This window comes from Aspergillus oryzae, chromosome 3, assembly GCF_000184455.2.
Source record: "Aspergillus oryzae RIB40 DNA, chromosome 3".
Classification (NCBI taxonomy): domain Eukaryota; kingdom Fungi; phylum Ascomycota; class Eurotiomycetes; order Eurotiales; family Aspergillaceae; genus Aspergillus; species Aspergillus oryzae.
In genome coordinates this window covers 3,674,193-3,699,451 of record NC_036437.1, presented here as the reverse complement: position 1 = coordinate 3,699,451, position 25,259 = coordinate 3,674,193, and the positions used below count along the sequence as shown (strand labels likewise).

Sequence of the window (25,259 nt, the reverse complement as noted above, 5' to 3'; positions counted from 1 at the left end):
CGCTGCCAGCAACCCAGTGTCTTCACCATGGTGGCGCCCGAAGACGACACTCGCACATCAACGTTAATGCTAAAAGTACAAGATGCCCCGTGCGAAGAAGAGAACATGGAGTATCCCGCCGGCTTTCAATTCCTCGTGGTACTCCTTGCCATGTGCATGTCGTTGATCCTCACTGGCTTGGTCCGTTTTCTTGTCCCCGAAGGCTACCTAGGTTGATGGGAGCCACTTCATGCTAAGAGAGACGTTTAGGATTTTAACATGATCGCAACAGCGTTGCCAACTATCACCACGCATTTCGGTACCATTGAGGATGTTGGTTGGTATTACTCGGCATAGTGAGTATCTCTCATTTTCACGGCATCAGTTCGCCTAACGGTTCATAGTCGCTTGACCTCCTGCTCGCTTCAATTCATGTTTGGCAAGCTGTACCATCTATTCTCAGTCAAACACGTGTTCCTCGCCTCAGTCGTCATTTTTGAGATTGGGTCGTTGATCGCCGGTGTAGCACCTACTTCTGCCACCTTGGTTTTGGGACGTTCTATCTCTGGGATGGGCTGCGCGGGTATCATATCTGGAGTATTCACGTTCGTCTGCACTACTTTTATATTGGTAAACTATCCGTTCAAGCTGACATGCAGAACTATAGCATGGTAGTGCAATGCTTTCCGCTTCGTCGACGTCCGTTTTTTACTGGTATCGCGGCTGGGGTTGAGGGTGCGTCGGCGACTGTAGCCCCGCTACTTGGGGGAGCATTGACCGATTCCATCTCATGGAGGTGGTGTTTCTATATCAATTTGCCCATTGGGTGCTTGTCCTTCCTATTGATCTTACTTTTCTTCCAAGACCCTCAGAAGAACGCCCGGGTAAGCCTTCCATGGAGAGAAAGTTTCACCAACTTGATCTCCTCGGAACGAGCATCTTTGTGCCCTCTATCACGTCCATGTTGCTAGCCCTACAATGGGGTGGCTCCAAGTACGGATGGGGCAACGCACGGATCATCGTTCTCTTCATATTGACGGCAGTCCTTCTGGGTGCATTCATGTGGCAGGAGAGGAGAAGAGGTGATAACGCCCTTCTTCCGGGACGAATCATGCGGCGTCGCAGTTTGCTCGCAGGAATGTGGTTTTCCTTTTGCAACAACTCCACACTCTCCGTTTTCGAGTATTATGTAAGTCCAGAGTCAACTCCCTTCAGGCTCCGTTACATTGGTTGATATTCTCCCACTCTCAGATGCCAACCTATTTTCAAGTCGTTCGCGGCGCATCCGCCACAGTATCCGGTGTACTGAGCCTTCCCATCGCGATCGGCGTGCCTGTTGCTGTCATGTGTGGAAGCTCCGCCACCAGCCTTCTGGGATACTATAACCCGTTCATGATTATTACCGGGATATTGACGCCCATTGCGGCAGGCTTGCTGACATCATTATCAGTGGAGCAGTCCCTGACCTCTCTTCTCTGCTACCAAGCGCTCCTGGGCGTAGGAGCGGGCGTGGGCTTTCAAGGCCCTCAGGTCGCAGCCCAGACTATTTTACCAGTCAATGATTCTCCCATGGGCATTGCCCTCATCATTTTTGCTCAGAATTTCGGGCCCGCCCTCTTCGTCTCCATCGTGCAGACCGTTTTCACGGGACAGCTGCTCACGCGTTTAGGGTCGTTGTTGCCCAACCTAGACACGTACTCGTTGTCGGCCATGGGAATGTCTGATTTGGAGAAATATGTTCCTTCAGCTGATATTCCTCGGGTGATCCAGGGATATGACAAGGCCTTGACGACGGCTTTCTTCCTCCCCGTCGGTCTGGCTTGCGCCAGTATGATTGGGGCGCTGGGGATGGAATGGAGAAGTGTGAAGCGAAAGGATGTTTGACTTCTTTTGTTTGTCGATGTTTACCAGGTAGGGACCTGTTTCTTCGACCAGAGAAATTATAATAGACTCACACAAGCCAACAATCAAGATGATAGTATTTCTGGTTTTGCACATCTCCCCCATATGACCGGCACATAATGATGACCACTATCCATAGTTTGTGGAAAATACATTGGATAATGTATTAACAACCCTTCCATACGCCGAACATCCCACACAAACCTCGAATAGAAGCAACGTGATTACCATATCCCAAAGCCAGTAGACCAATCCCACAGTTCTCAACCCAACCAGCCCCAAACACCACGCAACCCATCCACCAGTTGGGGGCCAAACCAAGAACGCAGGCATCGACCCATCCATAAACAGTCCCAAACCAGACCAAACAATAACTTCCAACATGATTGGTCCGTTCGTACATTCACACCCAAATCCATGGTGCCACCAATCAAGGAACCCGATCGGAAGGCCCCGGTAGATCGTTGTCACGGGATTCTATGCTTATGTAGGGAGTAAAAATAGTATAAATCAAGATTGTGGACAATCCTACCTGAATTTATATTTCTTATCATTGAAATAAAAGAAGTTTTACAATCTCACCCTCAGCTACACATACACATACACATACACTGATACCTAATCATTCAAAATGACATCCCTCCTAGAAAAAGCCTCGACATTCTTCTCCTCGCATATCTCTCAGTTCCGACTCCTCATACAATCGGGTAATGATACCCGGGCTGTTATTGTTTCTGCGTTGTCGGCTACGGTGGTAGCAGTTACGCTACCTCGTATCTATCGCGATTACCGGACTTTTATTTCCTATGGGCCCGGGGGTGTGCCGTATAATCTTATTGGGTGGTTTGCGGCTAGTGTGATTCTTCCGCCGTGGGGAAGGGAGATGTTTTCGACGGGGGTATATGAGGAGAAGATTGCGGCGGGGGAGACGACGAGTTATCTTGGTGATGAATGGGATCTTTTGAGGAAAAGGGATCATCGACCTCAGATTGGACCGCATATTGTGCCGCAGAGACAGATTACGGAGTTTCCTTCGGAGGAGATTAAGGAGGTATGTAGTGTTCTTTTGCATATGTTCATTTGTTTTCATATCATGTGGTTTGTGTCTGTCACGGATATACGAAAGTGTATTGTACAAGGATCCGATACATACTTACCGGGAATAAAGAAACTGAATCAGGATTTCTACGCCTTCGCCAACCGCAACCAACACCTCGTCGGACTTTCCCCGTCGAAGCTCGAACTTCACGCCGATGCCCTCTTTCTCGCTGATGGCCTTGTCCCCACTCCCGCTGCGCAGCAGTTGAAGGGCGAGATTGCGCATATCCATCGCTTGAAGGATTTCTCACTGCATGTGACTTTGGCTCCTGCTGACTGTATGATTCCTCTATCCAAATTTTGTTCCCTGTTGATACTTGTCACATGGAGAAGAGAAGCCTATGCATGTTTTGTCTGGTGATGATGCTGACTCGGGATAATTAACAGGCAAGAAAGTGATTGAAGCAGGTTGGGGGCAACGGCATAGATTATCTGGGGTTCAGGCTCCGAAGGCACTTTTTGGAGGAAAGGTCATCTCGCTTCCGTCGGAGTATGTTTTAATTTATGCCCCGCGCACCAAACAAGAGGCTGTGTTTGTGGTGGAGATCATTGCTGCTAGTGTGAAGTATATGACTGGGTCTGTGGAGGTCAGGTAGCGATGATAGGGTACTTGGGTATGGAGGTGTAGATGTGTACTGTATGCGTTATATGAGCCAAATGCGATAATATCCCCTCTTTCTGTCTGTTAGCTAATTTGCCACCAAGCTACTCTAGGTATTGTTATCATCAGAAGTAGATCTGCACGCACAGACAGATCTAGCGAGAGTGTGGAGGGACTGCGACAAGCCCGAAAAGAAAAAGGAAAAAAGAGACGGGGAAAGATAAAGTGAAAAAAAAGGATGATTAATTAAAATGACGACAGACGTGCAACGTAATGATAAAGCGATTGCAACTCCATCGAGCGTGCTACTTGCTGTAGTACGATGTGGGTGGGTTTTTAGTACGCCCACACTAGCGGGCCTAACCGCTGTAGTCTCCGGCGCTGCGCACTGCTTTCCCGAAGCTGAACCGTGGTTCTGGGATCGCTGTCAAAATGCCTTACCGACCAACCCTGGGTTTAAATCCTGTTGTCGAGAGACCCGACAGCTTGGGTGCTCATTTGGCATTGGCCCTGCATGGATTCCCGGTCTGCATGCTTAGCGATGGCCATGGGTGTGCGGCCGCAAATCAGAATCGGTGGTTATGACCAACACAACATCCTCGTGAAAATCCACTAAAACAGTCGAAGGAAGAGCAACGCTCGACCGAGGCGATGCTGATTTGCCAATTGGGCTCCCATCTCACTTTCCTCTCGGTTAGTGGAATTTTCCTGAAAGTAACCATTGAACTCAATCCCAAGAGCGGGAATCGGCGTCATAGAGCTTTGGGGATGCCGCAAAGCAGTCTATAGCCTCGTATTCCTTGTCAGGTCAATCAAAAACAATCCGTACCCATACTCCACAATTGTTCAGGCCTCTGACGCTCCGACCCATCGCTTGCATATCTTGACTCTTAGGAGAGTCTTCCGTGCGACCTAAAGATCGCTGGCCCACCCGCCAAGCGCCATCGCTTGTCAGATATACTCTGCTATTCTCAATCGGGACCGTGACCCATCGTGTGGGCGCCTTAGTGTCATTTGTTTCAAGCTCTAGTACGACAGGCGACGCACAAAAGGAGCGGTGAGAAAGAGGCGCAGGCTGTCATTGAGGGAAAATAAGGGATAATAAAAAATTCCAAAGAGAATATAGTTCATGGAATTGGGCTAGATTGTCAGCCAAAACCGATATATTGCCCATTGCCCTGCTGATCGCTGCGCTCACAAGCCACTCCTCAAGATTCCCCCACCTGATTCAAATATCAATGCTGTCATTTTTTTATTACCTACCTTTTAATGTCTCTGGTATCGGGATAGTCAGGCTTAGAATGGGTGGCTGTTCGGGCACAGCCAGCATCAAGCTGAGGTCAACGGCTAGACCATAGGCCATCTCTACGGCCAGCATTGAACGCGGTCTGACGACGCGAAAGAGCGTGCTTTACCTTCAGCTAAATCATTAGTGTATCCGCAATAGCTGCTTGCATCTGCAGGGCGGTCGTCGGATAATTATTTCGCTGTAAATGATTCACTGTCGTAGAGCCCCAGTCTCCCTCCTGCGATTAATTCTGCAGGCGTGGGCATCCTAGTGATATTACACCATGACGTGCCACCCCCACCATGCAGGCCCGTCCTTCAATCCATAATTTAAAATTTTTTTTCGCAGATCTAGTGTTGTGTGGCCATGCAAAGACTAGGGCTGTACTGTATTGATTTCGAGTTACTGATGTTGCCTGGCCTGCAGTCGCACGTAAAAATCGTATAGGAGACAACACGTGAGCCCTGTACTAACAGCGAAAATGCCAAAAGTCTCGGTCCCCACTAGGAACAAGGATCTCAAGATGATCCACGAGCGTTCCTACCGAATAAGGGAGCTGAAGAGAAACCGAAACCTTGTGCGACGATGTCTAACCCCCCTCTCAAATATACTGACTAGGCGGGTGAAGGGTGAAGCCCAAGGGTTAGTGAATTAGCCCTCGTAGGCGTCGAAAGCCGTCGGCATCGGTGGCCCCTCCGGAAGTAAATCGCCGACCCCTCCCTTCGCTGCATATTGGTGGGATGTAATCCTGGGTAAATACCCCCGAGGTAGTCGTATTTCTTTTAAGACAAGGGCAGACGATGTTTAACCTGTTGTCACGGAGGGAAACGTAGTAGTTCGAAAGGGTGGCCTGCCATTGACTGAATTTTGCCTCTGTGAAGGGGGGTTTAAGGACCATGATTTGCTGGGTTCTTCCAAAAGGCAAGACAGACGCCTGGGACTGGCCTGGACGGATTTTCCTTTACCGGCCGTACATTTTAGTACGAAGACTCAGTCCCGCATAGTACGGACTGCTTCACCAATAGTCCATGGAGTGCAAGATAGTCATTTTTGGTTCGTGTCCAGCGGTACTTTTCTCGTCGAATATTCTTCGTGCCCCGTCGATCGCTTCAACAAAGAGATCCCTTAACCACAACATAACCTGCCATCCATTTCCCACGATAGACGCGGCCCCGAGAGATGGGATTTCATTGCTGTCCTTGATTCAATCCGTTAAGCTTCATTAAACCCACTCCCTCGTGAGCCGCCCAGGAACGGGACTACAATGACGTACTTAAACCCGTCCCTCGATTGTGGACAGACCATGAGCACTGACTTTCTGGGTCACTAAGGAGCCCTGACTCGGAAACGGAAGCGCTGGACGACGTGTACCTCGAGACCATAACCATCCAAAGTCGCGTATTTCAGAGGTTCTCGATCGACCACCAAATATTTTTTGAGCCGGTGGACGGAGTAAGATCAGAAAAAAGTCTGGGACTCGGGACGAAGCTGACCGCTGGTCCACCGCCAGGAAGAGGCAGAACGACTCGAACTCCAGCACCAGGTTTTCAACAAGGTTTTTGACAACAGGCTAATTTTCCCGCCGATCCCGCGGCCTCAAAAGATCCTCGACTGTGGCTATGGCACTGGATCGTGGGCCATCGAGGCCGCAGAGCAGCATCCCAAATGCAAGGTACGTAGTCCAGGTGGGTTCGTCTTCCCAGTACCAACCAGCTAATTGCCTCGACTGAAGGTGATCGGCCTCGATATATACCCTTATATGAACCCAGACGATATACCGGATAATTTATGCCTACAAGTGAGTTCATCATCTCTCATCTGCGGGAGCCTCGCTATGCACCAGTTGCTATAACCATGCCCCTTTTCCACATTCCCACTGCTCGACGAAATGTCCCCTGCGGCCACATTGTGCCGGATCTAGCAGAGAGTTTTTCTCAACGGGGGCCTGTGAATTCTGAGAAATGTGCACTAACGTATCTATGTCGCGATATAGGTCGATGATCTGAACCGTCCATTCACATTCCCCCCGAACCACTTCGACCTTGTCCATTCAAGGCTGCTCGCAACTGGCATCAACCGAGACCGCTGGCCCTCCTATATCCGAGACATTAAAAGGTCTGCTTCCTGAAGACCGGCTCTCTGATCCAACACGAGGTATCGCCGACGCCTTAGACTAACTTTTGGTTGTCACAGAGTTTTGAAGCCAGGGGGCTGGGTGCAACTAGTCGAGATATACTTCAATGTCCAGTCAGATAACGGCTCAATCACCGAGCAGCATGCATTGAGGCAATGGAGCACGCAATTAATGGGCTCTTTGGAGGAAGTGAAGGACCTTCGCGTGGGAACAAGATTGAGAAATCTTCTGACAGCAGCAGGCCTGGCGGAGGTTGATGCTCGAATGATCCCACTTCCTCTATCCGCATGGTCCAATGGTAAAGTGCATATACGCCATATGAGCGAAAAGTTTCTTTTAACACTGGATAGACCCAAGGATGCGAGATATAGGCGCCGCAAACCGTGATAATGTTAAGAAACTGCTTCCCGCGTTGGGACTTTACCCATTTACCCAGCGACTGCGAATGACCCCACAGCAGTTTGCGGAGCTGATAGCGCGAGCACAGCAGGAAGCCGATACCCACAATTTGAAGGCCTACTTTCCCTTGTGAGTTCGCTCTTCGAGCAATCCGTGACGGAATTCTAACAACACCAGGTATGTTTGCATTGGAAGAAAACCCTAGTAAAAATTGCCGGAGGGATGGGTGTGATACTCAGTCCGCGATCCTCTTCCAACGATTGGTAGAGAGCTATTGTATCTCTATCGAAGACGTTCCTGGCTTGACTGCCCGAGGGAACCATAATGTTCCATCATCAGATTAGATATTTTTGACATTGGACAGATAGAGCTTGAAAGCAGCTAAATATTGGTCAGTTTCCACCGGAATATGTGTCTCAGTATCTTCCTTCGCCTCTAGGAGTCATGTCCCTGGCGGTTCTAAGTACTATCACCACCTCCGCATGACCAAACCGTCCACAAGCAACAGTGTAGTTATCAGAACTAGCAGTTAACTCCATGCGTCAAACGTCCGACAAATAACTGTCCCTCGCGCATAACGGCACTCTACAGGGAATAAAGATAGCAGTGGGCTCGAAGTTCGGAGATGGGTCACTTGTATTGGACATGAAGCCGGGAGCTCGCTGACATGCAGTATGAGGACTGGGCCCTCAAGAGGCCTGTATAAAAAAGACCGAGCAGAGTCCTGGGCGTATGCCGGATATGCCGCTTCGTTTTAACCCAGGAAAGGAGGGTATGTTGATGGAATGAACCCTTCTTTCCTCAGCCAGCTGGCTCTGCGTGAGCGGTCATCTTCGTTTCTAGGAAGCATTGGAACCGTCGTCGTTGTCCTGATCTCTTATCGGTCCGAGAGGCGCCACTGTGGATCTGCGAATATCTAGAATGGAAAGTGAGTGCTAGATGGGGACTGTTGGCCCAAAAGCTAGGAAGACCACTCAGACGAATGGGAAGAGGGAATCAAAGAAAGCCCGTTCACCCAGAATCGTCATCTCAAGGGCTAGCGAGCATATCGCGAATATGATGGCTTGTGGGGAGATATCTCATTGTTCAATACCAGCAAGGTTCAGTGGAAACTCCAACGGAGTGGTCCACCAATTCGAACCTGAAGTCATTGCCACCGAAGAAGGGAGAATGTGTGTGAGAGAGAAAGGGAAAGGGAAGACGGTGTAGGGGACAAGCAGGACTGGGAAACGGGCCCCGTCTCGGGTAGGGTACCAAACTGACGGGTCGTCTCTGAACCTTAAGCAGCAACAAAAAAATTACCTGCCAAAATCGTCCCTGATGGAAGCTCCCTCCCCTCCCTCCTTCGCCATAATCATGTCTACGCCGTGTCGAATTACTACTGCCTTGATTGCTAGTGAAATACTATAGCGAGAATTGGCATGATTCCACCCAGAACCCTCTAGCGGATCGCTCAGTAGGATTGGCGTTGCCAATCTCTGCCTTCCAGATTGACGTTACGACTATCAATAGTGGACACCACTTGAAACTTTAATTACACCAACAAGAGGCAAACTGTTAAACCAATGGGTAAGAGAGAGAATTTAGGACTATGCTACGGGCAAACTTCCAGGTTCCAAGCGGTCCTTTGTGGACTCTGGTTGGTGCTATCGTCCTGATGGAAAAGTTTCCTACGATAGACTGTGTGGGGCAAAGGGAGCTGCGGGCCTCTGTAATTTCCCAGTCAACCTTGCCTTCTTTCTCTCTGTGATTAGTTGGCAAAGGACCATTGCTGTTCAGTAATCAAGTACCAGGAACCGACAGTGGGTTCAATTTCTTTCAGAAAAATCACTGGATTATTTGCTCTTCCAAGGCCAAACGGACGTGGTTTGGTGTGTGTCTCTTGTCCCAGAAATCCACCAAGGAGACCCAGCGCCACGGACATGGAATGCTAAAAAGGGGCTTAGTTGGACCTGCCATTCTCACAGCTGCATCTGATCTATCAAATCCATGACTCGTAAGTAGCTGGGTCAACCACATGAGGACTCTAGAGGCCACTCAACATTGCCATGTGGCAATCTGTAGCTTCGCTTCTTCTGCGTGATTTAACTTATCACGAATTGTGGAATGGACCCGCCGATAAACCGTGGATTGACCAACCAGACGCCCAAATTGATGAAGGAGCATCTGTGAGGCTCATCCGCCTAGACGCCCGAACCATTCAATCGGGCGCTTGTGCGCCTAAAGCGCATATTTACCTAACTCGGTTCCGCAGTAATCGCCTGGCGCGCTAAATGCCAAACATGGTAAGTCTCCGCGCGGATCAGAAAAAAGTTGGCGGCCAATTCAGATCCGTCGAAGAATAATCCTGTACCACCTGCCAAAAAGGCTGCGCAACCCAATCTTCCAAAATGCCATCCACATACAAGAGGGATAAGCCGTGGGATACGGATGACATCGATAAGTGGAAGGTTTGTTGTTCATGTATCTCCCTAGGTGATATTCGCTCGTCTTCTAACGTACTATCTGCGACTAGATCGAGCCATTCAAATCCGAGGATAATGTCGCTGGTAGCTTCGCCGAGGAATCCTCTTTCGCTACTCTCTTCCCTAAATACCGTGAAGTTTACCTGAAGGAAGCATGGCCACTTGTAACAAGGGCTCTGGAAAAGCAGGGGATCGCTTGTACTCTGGATTTGGTAGAGGGTAGCATGACTGTGAAGACCACCCGGAAGACTTATGACCCAGCCGCAATTCTCAAGGCCCGTGATCTTATCAAGCTGCTTGCCAGAAGTGTGCCTGTGCAACAGGTAGGTTGATTGTCTATCGTTTTGCAATATTGTCGGGACCCATCCGCTGACCGTTTCGATCGATGATAGGCTTTGAAAATCCTCGAGGATGGCGTCGCATGTGATATCATCAAAATCCGAAGCCAAGTCCGCAACAAAGAACGTTTCGTTAAGCGTCGCCAACGGATCCTAGGACCGAACGGTTCGACTCTCAAAGCTCTCGAGCTCTTAACCCAGACTTATATCCTGGTGCAAGGAAACACTGTCTCCGCAATGGGTCCTTATAAGGGTCTGAAAGAAGTGCGCAAGGTGGTGAACGACTGCATGGCCAACATCCATCCCATCTACCACATCAAGGAGCTCATGATCAAGCGTGAATTGGCCAAGGACCCCACATTAGCCAACGAATCCTGGGACCGATTCCTGCCAAATTTCAAGAAGCGCACCCTCTCGAAGCGTCGCACGCCATTCAAGGTTACCGACAAGTCCAAGAAGGTCTATACTCCTTTCCCACCGGCCCCGGAGAAGAGCAAGGTGGACTTGCAGATCGAGTCGGGCGAGTACTTCTTGTCCAAGGAAGCCAAGGACCGCGCACAGAAGGAAGAGCTTATGGAGAAGCAGCGCGTGAAGCGCGAGGAAAAGATGAAGGAGCGGGCCAAGGCCTTCGTGCCGCCCGAGGAGCTGGAGAGTGCCAAAAAGGAGAAGAAAGAGAAGAAAGAGAAGAAGCGAAAGCGCGAGGCGGAAGCAGAAGCAGACGTCGATGGCTCCGAAAAGAAAGAGAAGAAGAAGAAGAAGAGCAAGTCGAAGGAGAGCGCCTCGTCGGACGGAGAATCTTAAATATATTGCTGATATTTATATTCCCCTTATGCTACTCTTTTTCCTTTTATGTTCTCCGTCAGATATTGATCCTTCACGTTTACATTCCCGAGATACGGCGCTTAGGCATAGCATGGGCTGGAGTTTCTTTCACTCTTCCAAAAGTTCGGACCAAAAAAATCATATATCCTTTTGCTTCTTTCTAGTGAATTTGCTCTCAACATGTATAACCCGACTGTAGTGTGAGACTCATTACTGTGCTTGTAACGTAAGCTAACGGCGGCTTGACCAAACTTTGCCATCGTCATAGCCTACTTCATGTACTCCTTTTTACTGGCGGTATGTAGTGAACCTCCCGACTACCAGATATATAAATAAACTCTATCAACACATTCAAAGTAAAATCAAATACAAACCCAACCAGCAACAACTCAAATATAAACAACATCTTTAACAGGAAAACGCAGAGTTGTGTATATCTCAACAGAACACTCCTCTATAACAAATCCACATCAACAGCAAACCCACAGCCTCACAAATCGACCCTTACACTATAGACAAACCCCAAGCAACCCCAAAGACACCCACCAAAATCTACCTCCTCAACATCTCCTTCAAGGCAGCCACTTCGGCCTCTCTCCTCGCCAGCTGGAGCCTAAGCTCGTTTCGCTCGTGTTCCATGTCTCTCAAGGCGCACTCCAGTTCAGAAATGCGATCTCGTCCCTTTTGACGGTATCTCCGCGCAGCCATGGTGTTACGCTGTCGTTTGATGGCTGTCATGGCTTTCTCATCGCTAGGATCCTGTTTGAGGGTGCCTGCTTTGCGCTTAGAACGACTGGTGCCGGATACTTCAGGGGATAATGTCTCGGCTAGGTATTCTTGACCGGGTAATGAGTCCGCCGCATCAGTGTTCGAAGTTGGAGTTTCTTTATTGATTAAGCCGGGGCTCTGTTGCTGAGATACAGTATATGGCTGGGAGTTTAAGGAAAGGTGGCTATCATCATGGACACCAGTAATAGGACAACCTAGTACCGGTAAGTCAGGGTTTCAATCACATCGATAAAACCAAACAAACAATAAATGACATACCATTGAACCCGGTTCCCGTAAACGATGCATTCAATGGACTGAACAGCCTCGACAGTGCGGCATCTTCAATTCGCCCGAACGGCGCCGTAGGAGAAGTAGAAACTGGTGGGTTTGACGATGGCGACAACAGGTCCGAGGGAAGCATGGGATCTGGTCGAGCTTGAGCGGCAACAGGGCGCTGGTCAGACTGGGTCTCTAGCATCTCATCGTTCCAGTTGAGTCCTGGTGCTGCGAAGTCTGGTACCGGCTCCCAAGGGGGTTCACCAAGGAGGGATTGGTTCCTTCTGTTGTTGTGGTCGGAAGAAAACCACGGCGTGCGAAATGGCCATGATGGACTTGGATGGTTGTTGTGTGGCCACGAGCTCAAGGTTTAGGGCCTCTCTCTCCTCTACAGGGGAGAGGCTGATGCTTGGGACTCAATTTGGAGACTGTGTGCAAGTGGCTGGGTTTAGCAGCTCATTTGTTGGGATTTGCTGGTGGGAGGAACAAAACTAGAAAGCTGCAACGAGAACGTGCGTTGTTTTTATATACTTGCGGGTACCCACAGGGAGAACCCCCGTGGCCTGGGATGCTGTGGGCCACTTCTCCCGTTATTGAAGGGTGCTAATTACTATCTAGTAGGGGATTACAATTATGAACAAACAAGAGCTGTATGCTTTACGATCAATATTGTGTCTGAATGTGCGGTTTGACTCACGTCTAAGCCTGCGAGCGGGATGTCTTGACTCTGTAGCTCAATTATTTTCTGTTGTTGATCAATAGCTACTATATACGTACTCACGACGAGGATTAAAAGATAGGATTACCATGCTACAAGAAGTTGCTGTGCATATAGTGATAGCTAATTCCCGACTGAACACCCTAGCAACGCTCGGACGGATACACGGAGGTCACTATAGATTAAACACTAGGGAAGAACGATGAATGACATCAAATAATAAAACTAAAAAATCTCAGTTTCCTTCGAAGCTTCGTCCGAGGCTTCGTCTGTAAGCCTTAACCAATATACTTCGAATATATATCCCCACTTACTCGTTTGATGGACATGCGGGCATCCATCGGGGAAAGTCATAATGAGTCATTCTGATTAATACGACGCTTAACCGAAGTATGCATGAAGAAACAGGGATAAAGGTCACCCTATACTACTAAAGGTATACACTATGCTAACTGTGGATCATGTGTGATAACGTACATTGAATTAAAAAAAAACATCTCGTATGAATATATGCCGTGACTCCAAGCCTCACAATTTCCCAGCTGCCGACAGCGAACTCTCAGCTGAGAATACTAACTTACATATCTCCCGACCCATTTCCATCCTTACCCTGAAGAAACAGCTCCTGCTCTCGTCGACTCTTCTTCAGATCCAGCCATATCGCCAAAACAGCAAAACTGGCCACGCTCAGCCCAAAGAGAAAGTAGAAAGGCATCGAGGCGTTTCCAGACGGCGTTGCATCGATAATCGCACTCGAGACAAGAGGTCCAATGAAAGACGAGGTCTTGCCAACGATACTGAACAAACTAAAGAAAAGGAAGTCGTGGCCCCGGGGTGCGACTTCGGAGATCATGATTTGCGAGTAACTATACCACGGGCAGACGAAAAGACCGTAATATACTTGGTAGAGCTATTTTTCACCCCAGTTAGTGTCTGAAAATACTGCCAAACAAAGAGGAAGTGTCTGACGTACCCAGAATTCCCAGCCATTATGGAAACCAAATTTCTGTGTCCAGATGCCGATCATGCCCCAACCATCGAGCAATATAATTGCGACGGCAATGGTGCTGAACATGGTTTTGGTGCCGAGTTTGAAGCGTTGCTGGATGAACCAGAAGCCGTAGATCCCCACTGCCTGTTGTTGATCGGTTAAACACATACAAAGATAGGAGATATGATGGTGCACGAACCTGAGCTGCAATTCCAGCAATCAGAAGGTACGTCAATTCTAGGGTGTTATAAGAGACTACACTGTTCTGCAAGGTTGATATCACAGTCACAGTTGTATTCAACGAATCGCCCAAGAGGAAATATCCTAGAGTTCCGATTAGCAACTCCATAGGCTACCCGATGCGTTTGGAGAAGGCCAAGATCAAATCTTACCAACAAGATAAAGCAAGCTCTGCTTCAGTCTCCACACCTGCTTCATAGCATAATACAGCTGCCACAGACCCGCAACGAAGATATTCCTCCCCTGCGGATCCTGTCCTGGCCGACGCTTCTCAAGAAAGAACCAAGGCAACGAAACGAGCAGCCACACACCACTCGCAAAGGCAATCAGAACACTCAAGCCCCAGTTGTTATTTTCCTCACTTGCATTGACATGCACTCCGAACATGATACCCACGATAATAGCAAGGATGACTACCTCCGCACAGGATTGGACATAGAAAGCGATGTTCGCCAACCTACTCCGTTCTATTGTATCGGCTTGATCGTATTCATCCCGCGATATAGTTCCCGCGGTATAGGCATCGGCTTTTGCTTTCATTTCGGGTGTATTGCGCGCCAAACCCGGGAATGCTGCCGTCCAGAAGGTCAGCGTCGTTTGATAGGCGATTAAGCCGACGATGTACAGTCCTACGCCGACGTGCCATTTGTCTGCCGTGTGAACGCCAAGCCAGCCGAACCCGATTGCATATGCGATTATCGAAAGGGTGATGAGGATACTGGGTCGCCATGTACCGAAATCGGCGAAACTGCCGATGACTAGAAAGATGACCACTTGGATGGCGAATGAAATTCCATTGCTGAGAAGAACGATACTATTGATAGAGCGTTCTCGTCCTGCAAAATAGAGAGTTCCGCTATCGCCTGCAGCTTGGCTGAGTAGGTTTTGGAAGGCAGTTGGGCCGAAGTCTGCAGATAGTCAATTGTCAGATAAACTCTGCTGTATTTTTTTTTTGATCTGAACGGATGGGAGTCCTACTGAATAAAGACAATCCATTGTTTCCAATGTAGTAACTGATTTGATGTTTTTTTGTTTAGTAATATTATCCTTTCCACGATATGTTATCAACGCACGCATAGTATGCCCATATTTCCCATTTTGTGGTACAGTATTTCACATCAAACTGATCAGGTGCGATTGGCTGTTCCAGATCCTTATCCGGAGTGGCTTCCTGGAAAACCTGCTCTGAGGATTTCCCCTCGTCTACGCGAGACTGTTGGGTATGAGATTCCTGTGGAGGTACACCGGAGTCTGTCATGGTGCAGCTGCGATTAATGTTGAAATTTTGCTTCGCATCTGTTTCTAAAACGGACTAGGGCAGCCTTTATATACTAAACGCAAGAGATTTTAACCCCGCGCCTTACGATTCGATAGACGATGATACAAGATATCCGAGCATATACGACTAAGAGGTATCGAACGAATAGAAGAGAGGGCAGGGAAAGCCGTGTTCATGCATTGGTTCACCAGTGGCTTAGTTCCATGCCGATCTTTTGGCCCTAGCTTGATTCGGGAGATTAGCTTGGAGACGGCGGGTTGATTGCGGCATGCCGTTTTTGTCAAGAGAGAAAAAATAAGTTAAAATAGAGAAAATTAGGAAGTATATTGAAAGCGAAGAATTCTATGTGCCAAGAAGATAGATTTATTCGACTGAGTAATCCTGGGTAGTTAACGTAATCCACGGGCGAGCGGCCATCCCGGGCGAGCGGCCACCACACCAGAACTCTACGCACCTCCTAGAAATGAAGCTATTCAAAACACCGAAAAATGTGCATTTCTATAAAAAATTTAAATAGTCTGACGATTAGGATACTGAGTAATTTTATGTTCTAGTATATTACAGCCAGAACACCTTGGTGGAGCACGTATACGCTGGCTTTCTACCGGAGCGCCTATATCTACTGAGGCAGTAGTTATAGGCTCTATAGTAGAATTTCTGCCTTGTATAAGCTCCTGAGCTTCCTGAACTGAAGCGCCTGATTCTATAGGCAGCTGTCTAGTAGAGCGCTTTTCTTTTTAAGTATTCTTTCATGCGCGGCGCGTAGTTCTCTGGCTTCCTGCTTTGTAATAGTAGCTTTATTTAAAGCTCGTTCATAGCCTTTGAAAAGCTGCTTTATCACAATCTTAGTAGGCGAATCAGGGCTCTTTGTACGAGCTCTAAGCAGCTTCTTCAGTGTAGTTTCCTGTTTTTGTAGTTGCTTTAGATTATGAGGCGTTTTAGGCACTGAATTAGTAGACCTACTACTAGGTCTACTACCTGGAGGTGTTGCTTCTAGCTGAATATTTAGCTGAGATAATACACGCTTAGGATTGAAAGGAATAAGACCAGTAGCTGAGAAACCGCTGCAGATATTACTAGTAGTATATATCTGAGCTCTTGCCTGAGGAAAGGCTTCAAGAAAGTCAAGTTTATTGATGTGGTTGAAGTCTAATCTCATCTTATTCTCAACCAGCTGTCCGTACGCGCGTTTTAGGGGGCCAAAGCAGCCTATATCAAGCGGCTGAAGTAGGTGAGATGAGTGCGCAGGTATACAGAGTGGTATAATATTGTTTTGACTGCATATATCGTCGAACTGAGGTGTTAAATGACTACCGTGACCATCGAGTATTAAAAGCCGATATCGACCAACCGTACGGCCAGCAGTAAAAGGTATAAATAGCTGCTGCAGCCAACGTAGACCTATCTCATCGGTAGTCCAGCCATTTGCACTCGTTTCTATACGCCAGTCTGATGGTAGACCCATCTCGTACCAGCCCTCAATATGGACTTTGCCTTTGAAGATAAGGCAAGGTGGAAGAGGCCCCCTAGAGCTAATATACTTAATAGAAGTGACCCATTCCCGGTTCCCTGGCTGTAGAAGAAAAGGTCTATCAGCTAACTCAGCTCGAGTAACTACTTTAGTAGTAGATATCAAGCCCATTGCAAAGCCAGTTTCATCAAAGTTGTAGATATCGTCCGGTTGAATGCTATACTGCATTATAGTGATTTGTACGCGCTCAAACCACTTATGTAAAAGCTTAGGATCCTCGTATTTAGCGCGCTGATAGTTATAGCGGCGAGAAAATTGAGTTTTTAACTCCTCACGGCGTTTAATAAAAGTATATACCCAGTTTTCACCAACAGTAGTAGGAGTATCACTAAAACCACGCTTTAAAAGTAAGATATTGGCCATTTCTCGTACATGAGCGGGTCGAGGAGGTGCTCCACGCTGATCTAGCGATAGAATCCAGTGTACCAGCGAATTCTCCTCATTTTGAGTTAATTTATGGCCATTGGCGCGCGTTTCGGCTCGAAAAGTATGGCCATTCAGGCGTCTCCGAAGGGTAGTACGTGGAATATTATAGATACGTGCTGCTTCAGCTATAGTGCGAATTTCTTGTTTTTTAATAGCTGAAATTGCTAGTAGAATTCTACCTTCTTGTTCAATAGAATCTTTTAGCTTTCTGGCTGCTTTTGGTGGCATAGTTGGTGGTTGAAATATATAGATTCTTCAAGCGTGGTTGAAATTGGTTGACGTGGCCGCTCGCCCGGGATGGCCGCTCGCCCGTGGATTACGTTATTAGGGTTATGTGAATAATCTTCAATATTCAAGACAACTGCCGAACAAACTTAGAATCTTGACTTTATGTGCTAGCGTCTTGGCATTATATGTACACCATCCTATCTATAGATCGAGAGGGTCTATCCAAGAAACCCCGTTCGCTCCTGATAACAAATATTAATACATGCCCCCGTCACAGCTTCGCCTGTCCACTTTCGATCGAAGACCAGCTTCGCTCGTCAAGCTTCTCGTATGTCTTTCCGTTCAGCCAATATAACTTATCGCCTTTCCAGTCCCCTCGTGGATCCCATCCCTTCTTGGCCAAATCACCTTTAGCTTGCTTGAAAGTGACGCCAGTAGCAACCCTACGAGACAAATGCATGTTAGCCCATAAACTATCATAAATAACAGGTTGTTCGAGTCTTACTTTTCAGTGAGCCGGACAAGCCGCGGCAGAGCGTACGATGGCACACCCTTCTTCTTCAGCTCACGGTACAAGTTCTTTATGAATTCTGACTCCACGGCCGCGGAAGATTCCTCAAGAGTGACTCCCGCAGCTCCGGCTTGTCCATCATAACTAAGAGCAGGATGTTAGTATACGGCTTGAAATGACTAGCAACACGTATCGGACATACCCCTGCAGCTTTACGCCGTAAACGACGGCATCATGAACGGAAGGGATTCGGCAGATGTGGTCTCGGATTTCTCCTGCACTGACGTTCTCTCCTTTCCAGCGGAATGTGTCTCCTACTCGGTCCTGGAACTTGACCCAACCGTCTCTGTCCTGGACCACAAGGTCACCGGTACGTTGGAAGATATCGCCTTTCTCGAACACATCCCGAAGAAGCTTCTTCTCGGTGGCATCTTCGTTGTGTAGATACTCAGTGAGTAGCCCGCGATTTCTAACTCGCCCAATCGCCTCTCCTTCCTCACCAAGCTTCGCTCGGACGCAGAAGCCTGTCTTTGGGTCCCGGTAGGGCATTTCTGTCTCAGTATCATATTTCACGATGAACACATCGTCTTCGAAAAACCGCCTGATAGGGCCAGAAAACCCAATTTTTCCTGCACCCCACGCTCCGACACCATGGTTATCGAATTTGGCCACCCCCTCGGTTGACCGGTAGAACTCGCGGATCTCAGGGACAGCAAATCTTTGGCGGAAGCGCTCCCAGATTTCCCCGCGGAGTCCGTTACCAGTAGCCACAATGCAAGAATGATCTTGGTCATAGGGTGAAGGAGGTGTTGACAGAAGGTACCTGCACAGCTCGCCAATGTACAAAATACGCGTGGCTCTTGAATCATGCACATCCTTCCAGAACTGCGAAGCCGAGAACTTGCGGCGCAAACACAAGGTGCTCGCGTTTCCAAGAGAGTAACACAAACCCGTGAAGAAAGCGGTGCCGTGGAACAGGGGAAGGGGAGAATATGTGCGCAGTGGGAAGTACTTCGATTGATTGTTCGCGTCAGTCGAGAGTGGATTAGATGTCACGAGCGTCATCATGTTTCGGATTGCACATGCTTTGGGCTTCCCCGTAGTTCCAGAAGTGTAGATTAGAGCGCAAAAATCGCTGGGTGACCTCTTAGCAGGAATCAAGCCAAGGGGGATGAGCTGTTGCAATTGCGCGGCTGTGATGAGTTCTGTTGTTCCCGCAGATTCACCGTCGAAGGATGATATATTCAGCGCAATATGAGGCAAATCAGAACAGACAAACTCTGATAGATCAGGTGTTGAGATGATAAACTTGGAGCCAGAGACATTGAGGCAGTGAATGAATGTGTCATCTATGCTCGTCTGGATTAGTTTCCGTCTGCGATGTATAGGTAGATCTCTAGACAATACCTCTCAGGTTCGTATTTATAAGTGCAGCGACACAGCCCAGCTTCGAAAGTGCATAAATCGTCACGACCATTTCTATAGAATTAGTAGTGAAAACACCAACGAAATCTCCTGAATTAATGTTTCGTCCATGGAGAACCGTAGCGAATCGATCCACAACTATGCGAGTGTAAGTTTTACTGTAAGAGCTATGTCCATGAATCGCTAATAAGACAACGGGTGTACGTACGGTCCTTCAATTGACTATATGTCCATGTCTTATTCTCAAACCAGAGCGCATCGCTCGAGCCATGACCATCGACTTCGATGACTCTTTCAAGCATCTTGTAGATCGTGGTTGTGTCACCTAGCTGCGCAATTCGCTGGCCGAAGCGCGCGGTAAAAGCCCGATCATTGAATATCGTGGATATGTCGGTAGAAATGGCAAGTTTGGCATTGAGGTAGGCCGCCGCACCAACTGAGAGGGCTGAAGCCATTGCCATAGTCGGCGCGCTAATCTCTGAAAAGAGATCCATTAGGCGGCGAGAATCTGGTCAAATGTAAACTGTAGGTGTATGTCTGGTGTCTCTTGTTGGATTTGTACTGATTGCGTTGGCTAGTTCAAAGCAGCCACAAAAGTACTAAACAAAGAAAAAGAACTTCGCATTGATCACTGCTCCATGGAAATTGTCAAGTTAGTTATGGCGACTGGGCTGGAGAGAACGAATATAGTGCATAATAGCTGCGTAGCTTGGACCGATCGGAATCTAGAGACGGGACCTGAAAGTGCCGGCCATGGTGCAGATCGAATGTCTGGGGTCTGGGGGGCTCCAAACGGCAATCAAGGAGATGCTGCCATCCGATAGATCGATTGTTCAAGCTAAGGGGTCCAAAACGTCGGTACCGCCACTAGGTAAGGCGGTTCTGTCCCACGGCCTCCACAGATAGTATTCACAGTTTCACGAAAGTATCTTTTTTGACACTCTTGTGGAGACTCGGAAGTGACAGCCATACAGTTAACCTTGGAATGGGGCGGGAGAAAACGAAAGCAGAAGTGAAAAAGAAGCATGCCTCAGGCCTCAACATAATAACACCGTGCAGATATTGCCTGCATCATACTACTAGTACAAGGTATCAGTATCACAAGTACTGCCCGATCCAACAAAACTTTGAACGACACAGAATACAACCATCTAGTACTCCGTAATCTCAAGTGATTTCCCCATATGGCTGCTCCACCAAAAGACTCACTAGAGTTACTTAGCAACTTCCCCACAAAATTGTAAGCCCAATCATGGCCTTGAGGGATCTGACCGACAGCCGAGGCCACCCAACCGTACCGTATCTTACGCTCTCGATACAGCTTAACGGCAAGTCCGCTCGGCAGGTCTGGACAACTTTCAGCACCGAGCAACGGGCTTCTATGAGCCTAATCTTTGAACCAAACTTATCCATTGGCTGTGTCCCAACTTTCGGCTCGGTATTTTGATCCATTCTCCGACGGCGATTTTGTTCCCCTAGACCTATGAACCGCGGCTGATTATGCTTCTGATTTTTGCCCCAGGTTATTATAATATTGGGACGTGTGCATCATTGCGGGGGAGCTAGTTACTTCTGTCTTCTCCAAAAACAAGAATCTTGGAAAAGACACCTGTAGAAGTACCGTGATCAAGAAGCTTCCAACATGTCTTCGCCTCAACAACGACTATCTTCTATCGCAAACCAGCTTACGAGCCCTGGTGCTGTGTCCGCAAAGTCAAAGCTCTTGGCGAAGAACCCTGACGATGTGGTATGTCTCCCATGCTCCAATATACGACTACTTGCTTAGGGAGGATCGAAGACTGATTAGGCGTGGAATAGGTGATTACTCTCGCCCTGCGGACTCCTCTTACAAAAGCCAGGAAGGGTGGCTTGAAGGATACTACTTTGGATGAGCTTCTCATCTCACTGCTGACGGTAGAGTGCTTGTTTGCCTATGCCTAGCTCTTCTATGTCTAACATAATAAATAGGATGTGCGCGAGCGGTCGAAACTCGATCCAAACCTTGTCGAAGATGTCTGTGTCGGAAATGTCCTTGCCCCTGGTCAAGCTTACATCGCCCGTTCCGCTGTTTTGGCAGCTGGTTTCCCCGTCACCGCCGCAGCATCAGTTGCCAACCGATTCTGTTCTTCTGGATTGCTGGCGATCCAGAACATTGCCAACCAGATCATTGCCGGTTCAATTGATGTTGGTATCGCAGTTGGAGCAGAGAGCATGAGCACCAACCCCGACAACGGTGCTCCAGAGCTATCTGACAAAATCACATCACACCCAATCGCCTCGCAGAACAAGCAACCCATGGGTCAGACCTCCGAAAATGTCGCATCTCAATTTGGAATCACTCGCGAAATGCACGACCAGTTCGCTGCCAAGAGCTACCAGAAAGCAGAGCATGCCCAGAAGGCTGGCTGGTTCAATGACGAGATTGTTCCCGTTCACACCAAGGTTAAGGATCCTAAGACTGGAGAAGTGAAGAATGTTGTGGTCGATCGTGATGATGGTATTCGTTATGGCACGACTGCCGAATCGCTCGGCAAGATTCGTTCAGCCTTCCCTCAGTGGAAGCCCAGTGCTACAACGGGTGGCAATGCTAGCCAAATTACCGACGGCGCCGCAGCACTCGTCCTCATGAAACGATCCCGCGCACAAGAGCTGGGCCAGCCAATTCTGGCCAAGTTCGGCGGGGCCACTATTGCCGGCTTAGAGCCCCGAATCATGGGAATTGGTCCCTCTATCGCCATTCCTAAGCTCCTCTCCAAGGTCGGCTTGACCAAGGATGACATTGATATCTTTGAGATCAACGAGGCGTTTGCATCCATGGTGAGTAACTCAACCTCTCTATCTTCATCAATTTTCCAAATCCGATAAGCAAGACAAGCCATTAACGTATGTCTAGGGTACTTACTGTGTTCAAAAACTCGGTCTTGACGAATCTAAGGTGAACCCTCGGGGTGGTGCAATGTAAGTTAAGAGCCTCTTGCAATCTATTTGAACGTCATCTCTAACTAATATAGTGCTTTCGGCCACCCGTTGGGATGCACAGGAGCACGACAGGTTGTTACTGCCCTCTCCGAATTGCGGCGACAGAACAAGAAAGTGGCAGTCACCTCCATGTGTGTTGGAACTGTGAGTAACTTCTCTCTGAACGATGCTTGTTTAGAACGTTCGAAGTTAGCCTTATACTAACCACCTTTCTTTTAGGGTATGGGCATGGCTGGTATTTTCATCTCCGAGGCTTGAAGTGAGATATTATTGTTTTGACTGTGCAAGTTGTACAGTCATGATATGTAAATATGTTATACCTAGACAATCCCGAGCATAATATGGAGTTCATTTTACTATCCCGCGTTAAAGAATAGACGCGTCGATGTGTCTCGTTACTGAAGCCTGGTTTATGTTTCTGGGGAAGAGCCCGCCCTTGAATCGGCGTATGGAAGGGCGGCTCTGTTCGCGGTGCTATAGGTCCTAGCAGCAAGCGGATGGATATCCGACTAAGATATAATCTTTTACCATAGACGAAATAATTCAATATTAGTTTTGGGAAGATTAGTGGAGATGTGGCAGACAGGATACTCTATATCGGCTTCGTGCACTGTAGTTAAGAATGGGATGTTTGATTCAAATAAACCATGCGTATGGACATTAGAGCTCTACCTGGGCTGATGATACAGATGAAGCTAAGCGATGCGAAACGACAGATATAAATATACCCGCACTTGATAAAGAAAGCGGTAGTATCGAGCGGATGCTCCGAAACGCCGTACAAGACATAGCGAATGAAGTCGAAAAAATCATGAATCATGCGATTGCAAAGAAAGGAAGACACAGAGCTGATTTGGGTACATGTCGAGGTTCGTGTTTAGGGAAACGGCATGTTCAACCTAGGTTGAGCATATCGATATCTAAGTGCAGGGCGTACATATTGCCAACCTCTCAGAAGGGACCCTTAAATTCAATGTTAAGGGCCTTCAGGCAAGTGATATGCTCACCATCACTATTGAAGACATCGGCTTGAACAGTGTATTTGCCCTATCCACAAGCCATCTATTAGCACTATATCCTGGCCAGGGTCGAGTGTGCTCGCCGGCAAACCAGACCCCATCGAAGCATGCGTCAATAAGACTCACCGGAGGAATCTGTTTTGGCAAATCGACCTGCTTGGTCAATGTCATGTCACCTGGTCCCAGAGGACATTTAAGTTCTACGTTGACGAGCTGTTCACAGAGATCGGCTGTCTGCCTGACAAGAGTGATCAAGCCATATTTGACCTCCAAAAGCACATAAGCACCATCCTCGATCTTTTCACGCAAGGTGCCCGAGGCCGTGATGGCAAGAGTTTTGCCACTATTAACAATTAGCCCCGATGTTCAATATCATACCAAAGGACGCCTGTGTATGCTTATTTGCTGTTCGTTGACATACGGAAGAGGTGGGTTAGGTGACAAGTCCACCTGTTTGATATCTAGGATATCGCCCGACGGGTCATTACAATACTCCAGAGGGTTGTTTCCTGGGACGGATTTGGCTTGTGCTTGGATAGGGGATTGGGATGACTTGAAGAAGTCGAGGCTTCGAGCTGTGGTGGAAACGGGGGCGAGGCAGACGAGAAGCGCTGCGGCAGTTGATAAGAACTTCATGATTGCGAGGATTTGTCAAACTGCTCGGGATCGGATCACGATGAGATGGGAAATCGAGTCCAAATTATATGAGTACCACTATGACTGGTGATGACGATGGTGGAAGTTTAGTATATAGCAAGTAGTAAGTTGTACCTCTCGTAAGGTAAGTCAGTAGAGGAAGGGGAGAAGCGGTGTCATGGGACCATGACGAATGGCTGGGCGCACGTGATACCAGTAGAGGCACAGCAGCCTGATTGGTGGGAATGCAATGCATGGCGTTTATTATTCACATTTAAAGCATTGAGCTAAACTTTCGAACCAAACATGAGATATCTTGATCTCTGAAATGCTTCTTGTTGCTCACTATGACGACAACCGAAACCTCACGGATCTGAAGAATGACATCCGTCCGTAACTAAACTTACTCTGTATGGAGCCCAATTGCCTATCGTGGAGATCGACCCACCTTCACAAGCTTCTCTGGAATCGGGATTGGATGAGATGGTTATTCTGTTACTATTTCTCAACAGTAGCGTAATGCTGGCCCATACATGCTCGTATCATTTCTACTGTGTATAACATCATCTCATCACCCTTAACCAAGAGGAGGCTAAACTTCGTCTGACGGTCGATTTTGCAAAAGTACCGGACCCCGGCATTTGCTCCATAGTTACGGTGGCCCTCAGAGGACGAAATGGGCGCAATTCTCGTTGTGAAGCTTACCAAGTAAAATGCTTCCTTTACGAGCCATACCATGCTGCGTCCATTTTCGATCTTTACGTTCTCACCTAGGGCACGCCGCATATATTTATAGGTCGTCGGCAAAGATTTATCAGAAGATATGGATCGGTCCACTGCACTGTCAATTGAGTACCTCCCACATTTATTTCCGCTGGATGAATGTCGAAGTGACTAGTCTTCCGTTAAAGGCAAGATATGCCGAGCGAGTCTGGTGAACTGTCAACTACTGTTCTACCAGCTCACTGTTTACCAGGCACAAATATTCTCACGAATTCTATTTACGAGATGTCAAAGACGTTTTCTTTTGTAGGAAAGTCGTCCTGACATAAATATCGGATGGGTGCCATTCTCTAACTTATCCATGGTAGGCACATACGAGTCTATATGAACAACTCTTCAATAAATTGGGTATCATCCCTTTGCGCACAACGGTTCCATTATCCCACAACCACATATGACATTTATAACACGATGAGGACA

At 48.0% G+C, this 25,259-nt stretch overlaps 10 protein-coding genes across 10 annotated transcripts; 5 read left to right on the top strand and 5 right to left on the bottom strand.

Moving 5' to 3' along the window:
* Positions 1–27: 27 nt before the first annotated feature.
* Positions 28–1,863, top strand: AO090026000506 (MDR family MFS transporter; the record flags this gene model as incomplete). Its single annotated transcript, XM_023236033.1, is given in 6 exon segments — positions 28–211; positions 272–335; positions 384–609; positions 639–863; positions 869–1,168; positions 1,231–1,863. Coding segments are annotated over 6 exon segments (1,632 nt in total).
* A 649-nt stretch (positions 1,864–2,512) lies between these two features.
* AO090026000507 (uncharacterized protein) lies at positions 2,513–3,575 on the top strand (the record flags this gene model as incomplete). The annotated part of the gene is made up of 3 exons (XM_001821895.3): positions 2,513–2,932; positions 3,050–3,257; positions 3,367–3,575. 3 exons carry the CDS (start codon positions 2,513–2,515, stop codon positions 3,573–3,575), a joined length of 837 nt encoding a protein of 278 aa, XP_001821947.1.
* Positions 3,576–7,360: 3,785 nt separating this feature from the next.
* On the top strand, positions 7,361–7,745 carry AO090026000508 (uncharacterized protein; the record flags this gene model as incomplete). Its single annotated transcript, XM_023236032.1, has 2 exons — positions 7,361–7,530; positions 7,607–7,745. The coding sequence occupies 2 exons, from the start codon at positions 7,361–7,363 to the stop codon at positions 7,743–7,745; spliced, it is 309 nt and encodes a 102-aa protein (XP_023091063.1).
* Positions 7,746–9,791: 2,046 nt separating this feature from the next.
* Positions 9,792–11,005, top strand: AO090026000510 (90S preribosome/SSU processome component KRR1; the record flags this gene model as incomplete). Its single annotated transcript, XM_001821897.3, has 3 exons — positions 9,792–9,851; positions 9,917–10,189; positions 10,259–11,005. The coding sequence occupies 3 exons, from the start codon at positions 9,792–9,794 to the stop codon at positions 11,003–11,005; spliced, it is 1,080 nt and encodes a 359-aa protein (XP_001821949.1).
* Positions 11,006–11,578: 573 nt separating this feature from the next.
* AO090026000511 (uncharacterized protein) lies at positions 11,579–12,103 on the bottom strand (the record flags this gene model as incomplete). The annotated part of the gene is made up of 2 exons (XM_023236031.1): positions 11,579–11,932; positions 12,074–12,103. The coding sequence occupies 2 exons, from the start codon at positions 12,101–12,103 to the stop codon at positions 11,579–11,581; spliced, it is 384 nt and encodes a 127-aa protein (XP_023091064.1).
* Positions 12,104–13,368: 1,265 nt separating this feature from the next.
* AO090026000512 (uncharacterized protein) lies at positions 13,369–13,950 on the bottom strand (the record flags this gene model as incomplete). Its single annotated transcript, XM_023236030.1, has 2 exons — positions 13,369–13,701; positions 13,765–13,950. The coding sequence occupies 2 exons, from the start codon at positions 13,948–13,950 to the stop codon at positions 13,369–13,371; spliced, it is 519 nt and encodes a 172-aa protein (XP_023091065.1).
* Positions 13,951–14,163: 213 nt separating this feature from the next.
* On the bottom strand, positions 14,164–15,280 carry AO090026000513 (uncharacterized protein; the record flags this gene model as incomplete). The annotated part of the gene is made up of 3 exons (XM_001821900.3): positions 14,164–14,930; positions 15,001–15,035; positions 15,096–15,280. 3 exons carry the CDS (start codon positions 15,278–15,280, stop codon positions 14,164–14,166), a joined length of 987 nt encoding a protein of 328 aa, XP_001821952.3.
* A 2,477-nt stretch (positions 15,281–17,757) lies between these two features.
* On the bottom strand, positions 17,758–19,877 carry AO090026000514 (putative bifunctional fatty acid transporter/acyl-CoA synthetase (FAT1); the record flags this gene model as incomplete). Its single annotated transcript, XM_001821901.3, has 5 exons — positions 17,758–17,929; positions 17,992–18,141; positions 18,200–19,346; positions 19,405–19,560; positions 19,631–19,877. The coding sequence occupies 5 exons, from the start codon at positions 19,875–19,877 to the stop codon at positions 17,758–17,760; spliced, it is 1,872 nt and encodes a 623-aa protein (XP_001821953.3).
* Positions 19,878–21,064: 1,187 nt separating this feature from the next.
* AO090026000515 (putative peroxisomal 3-ketoacyl-coA thiolase (Kat1)) lies at positions 21,065–22,659 on the top strand (the record flags this gene model as incomplete). The annotated part of the gene is made up of 6 exons (XM_001821902.3): positions 21,065–21,169; positions 21,241–21,336; positions 21,391–22,239; positions 22,316–22,380; positions 22,434–22,545; positions 22,621–22,659. 6 exons carry the CDS (start codon positions 21,065–21,067, stop codon positions 22,657–22,659), a joined length of 1,266 nt encoding a protein of 421 aa, XP_001821954.1.
* Positions 22,660–23,352: 693 nt separating this feature from the next.
* Positions 23,353–24,056, bottom strand: AO090026000516 (ML domain-containing protein; the record flags this gene model as incomplete). The annotated part of the gene is made up of 3 exons (XM_001821903.3): positions 23,353–23,448; positions 23,547–23,763; positions 23,842–24,056. 3 exons carry the CDS (start codon positions 24,054–24,056, stop codon positions 23,353–23,355), a joined length of 528 nt encoding a protein of 175 aa, XP_001821955.1.
* Between the last annotated feature and the right edge of the window lie 1,203 nt (positions 24,057–25,259).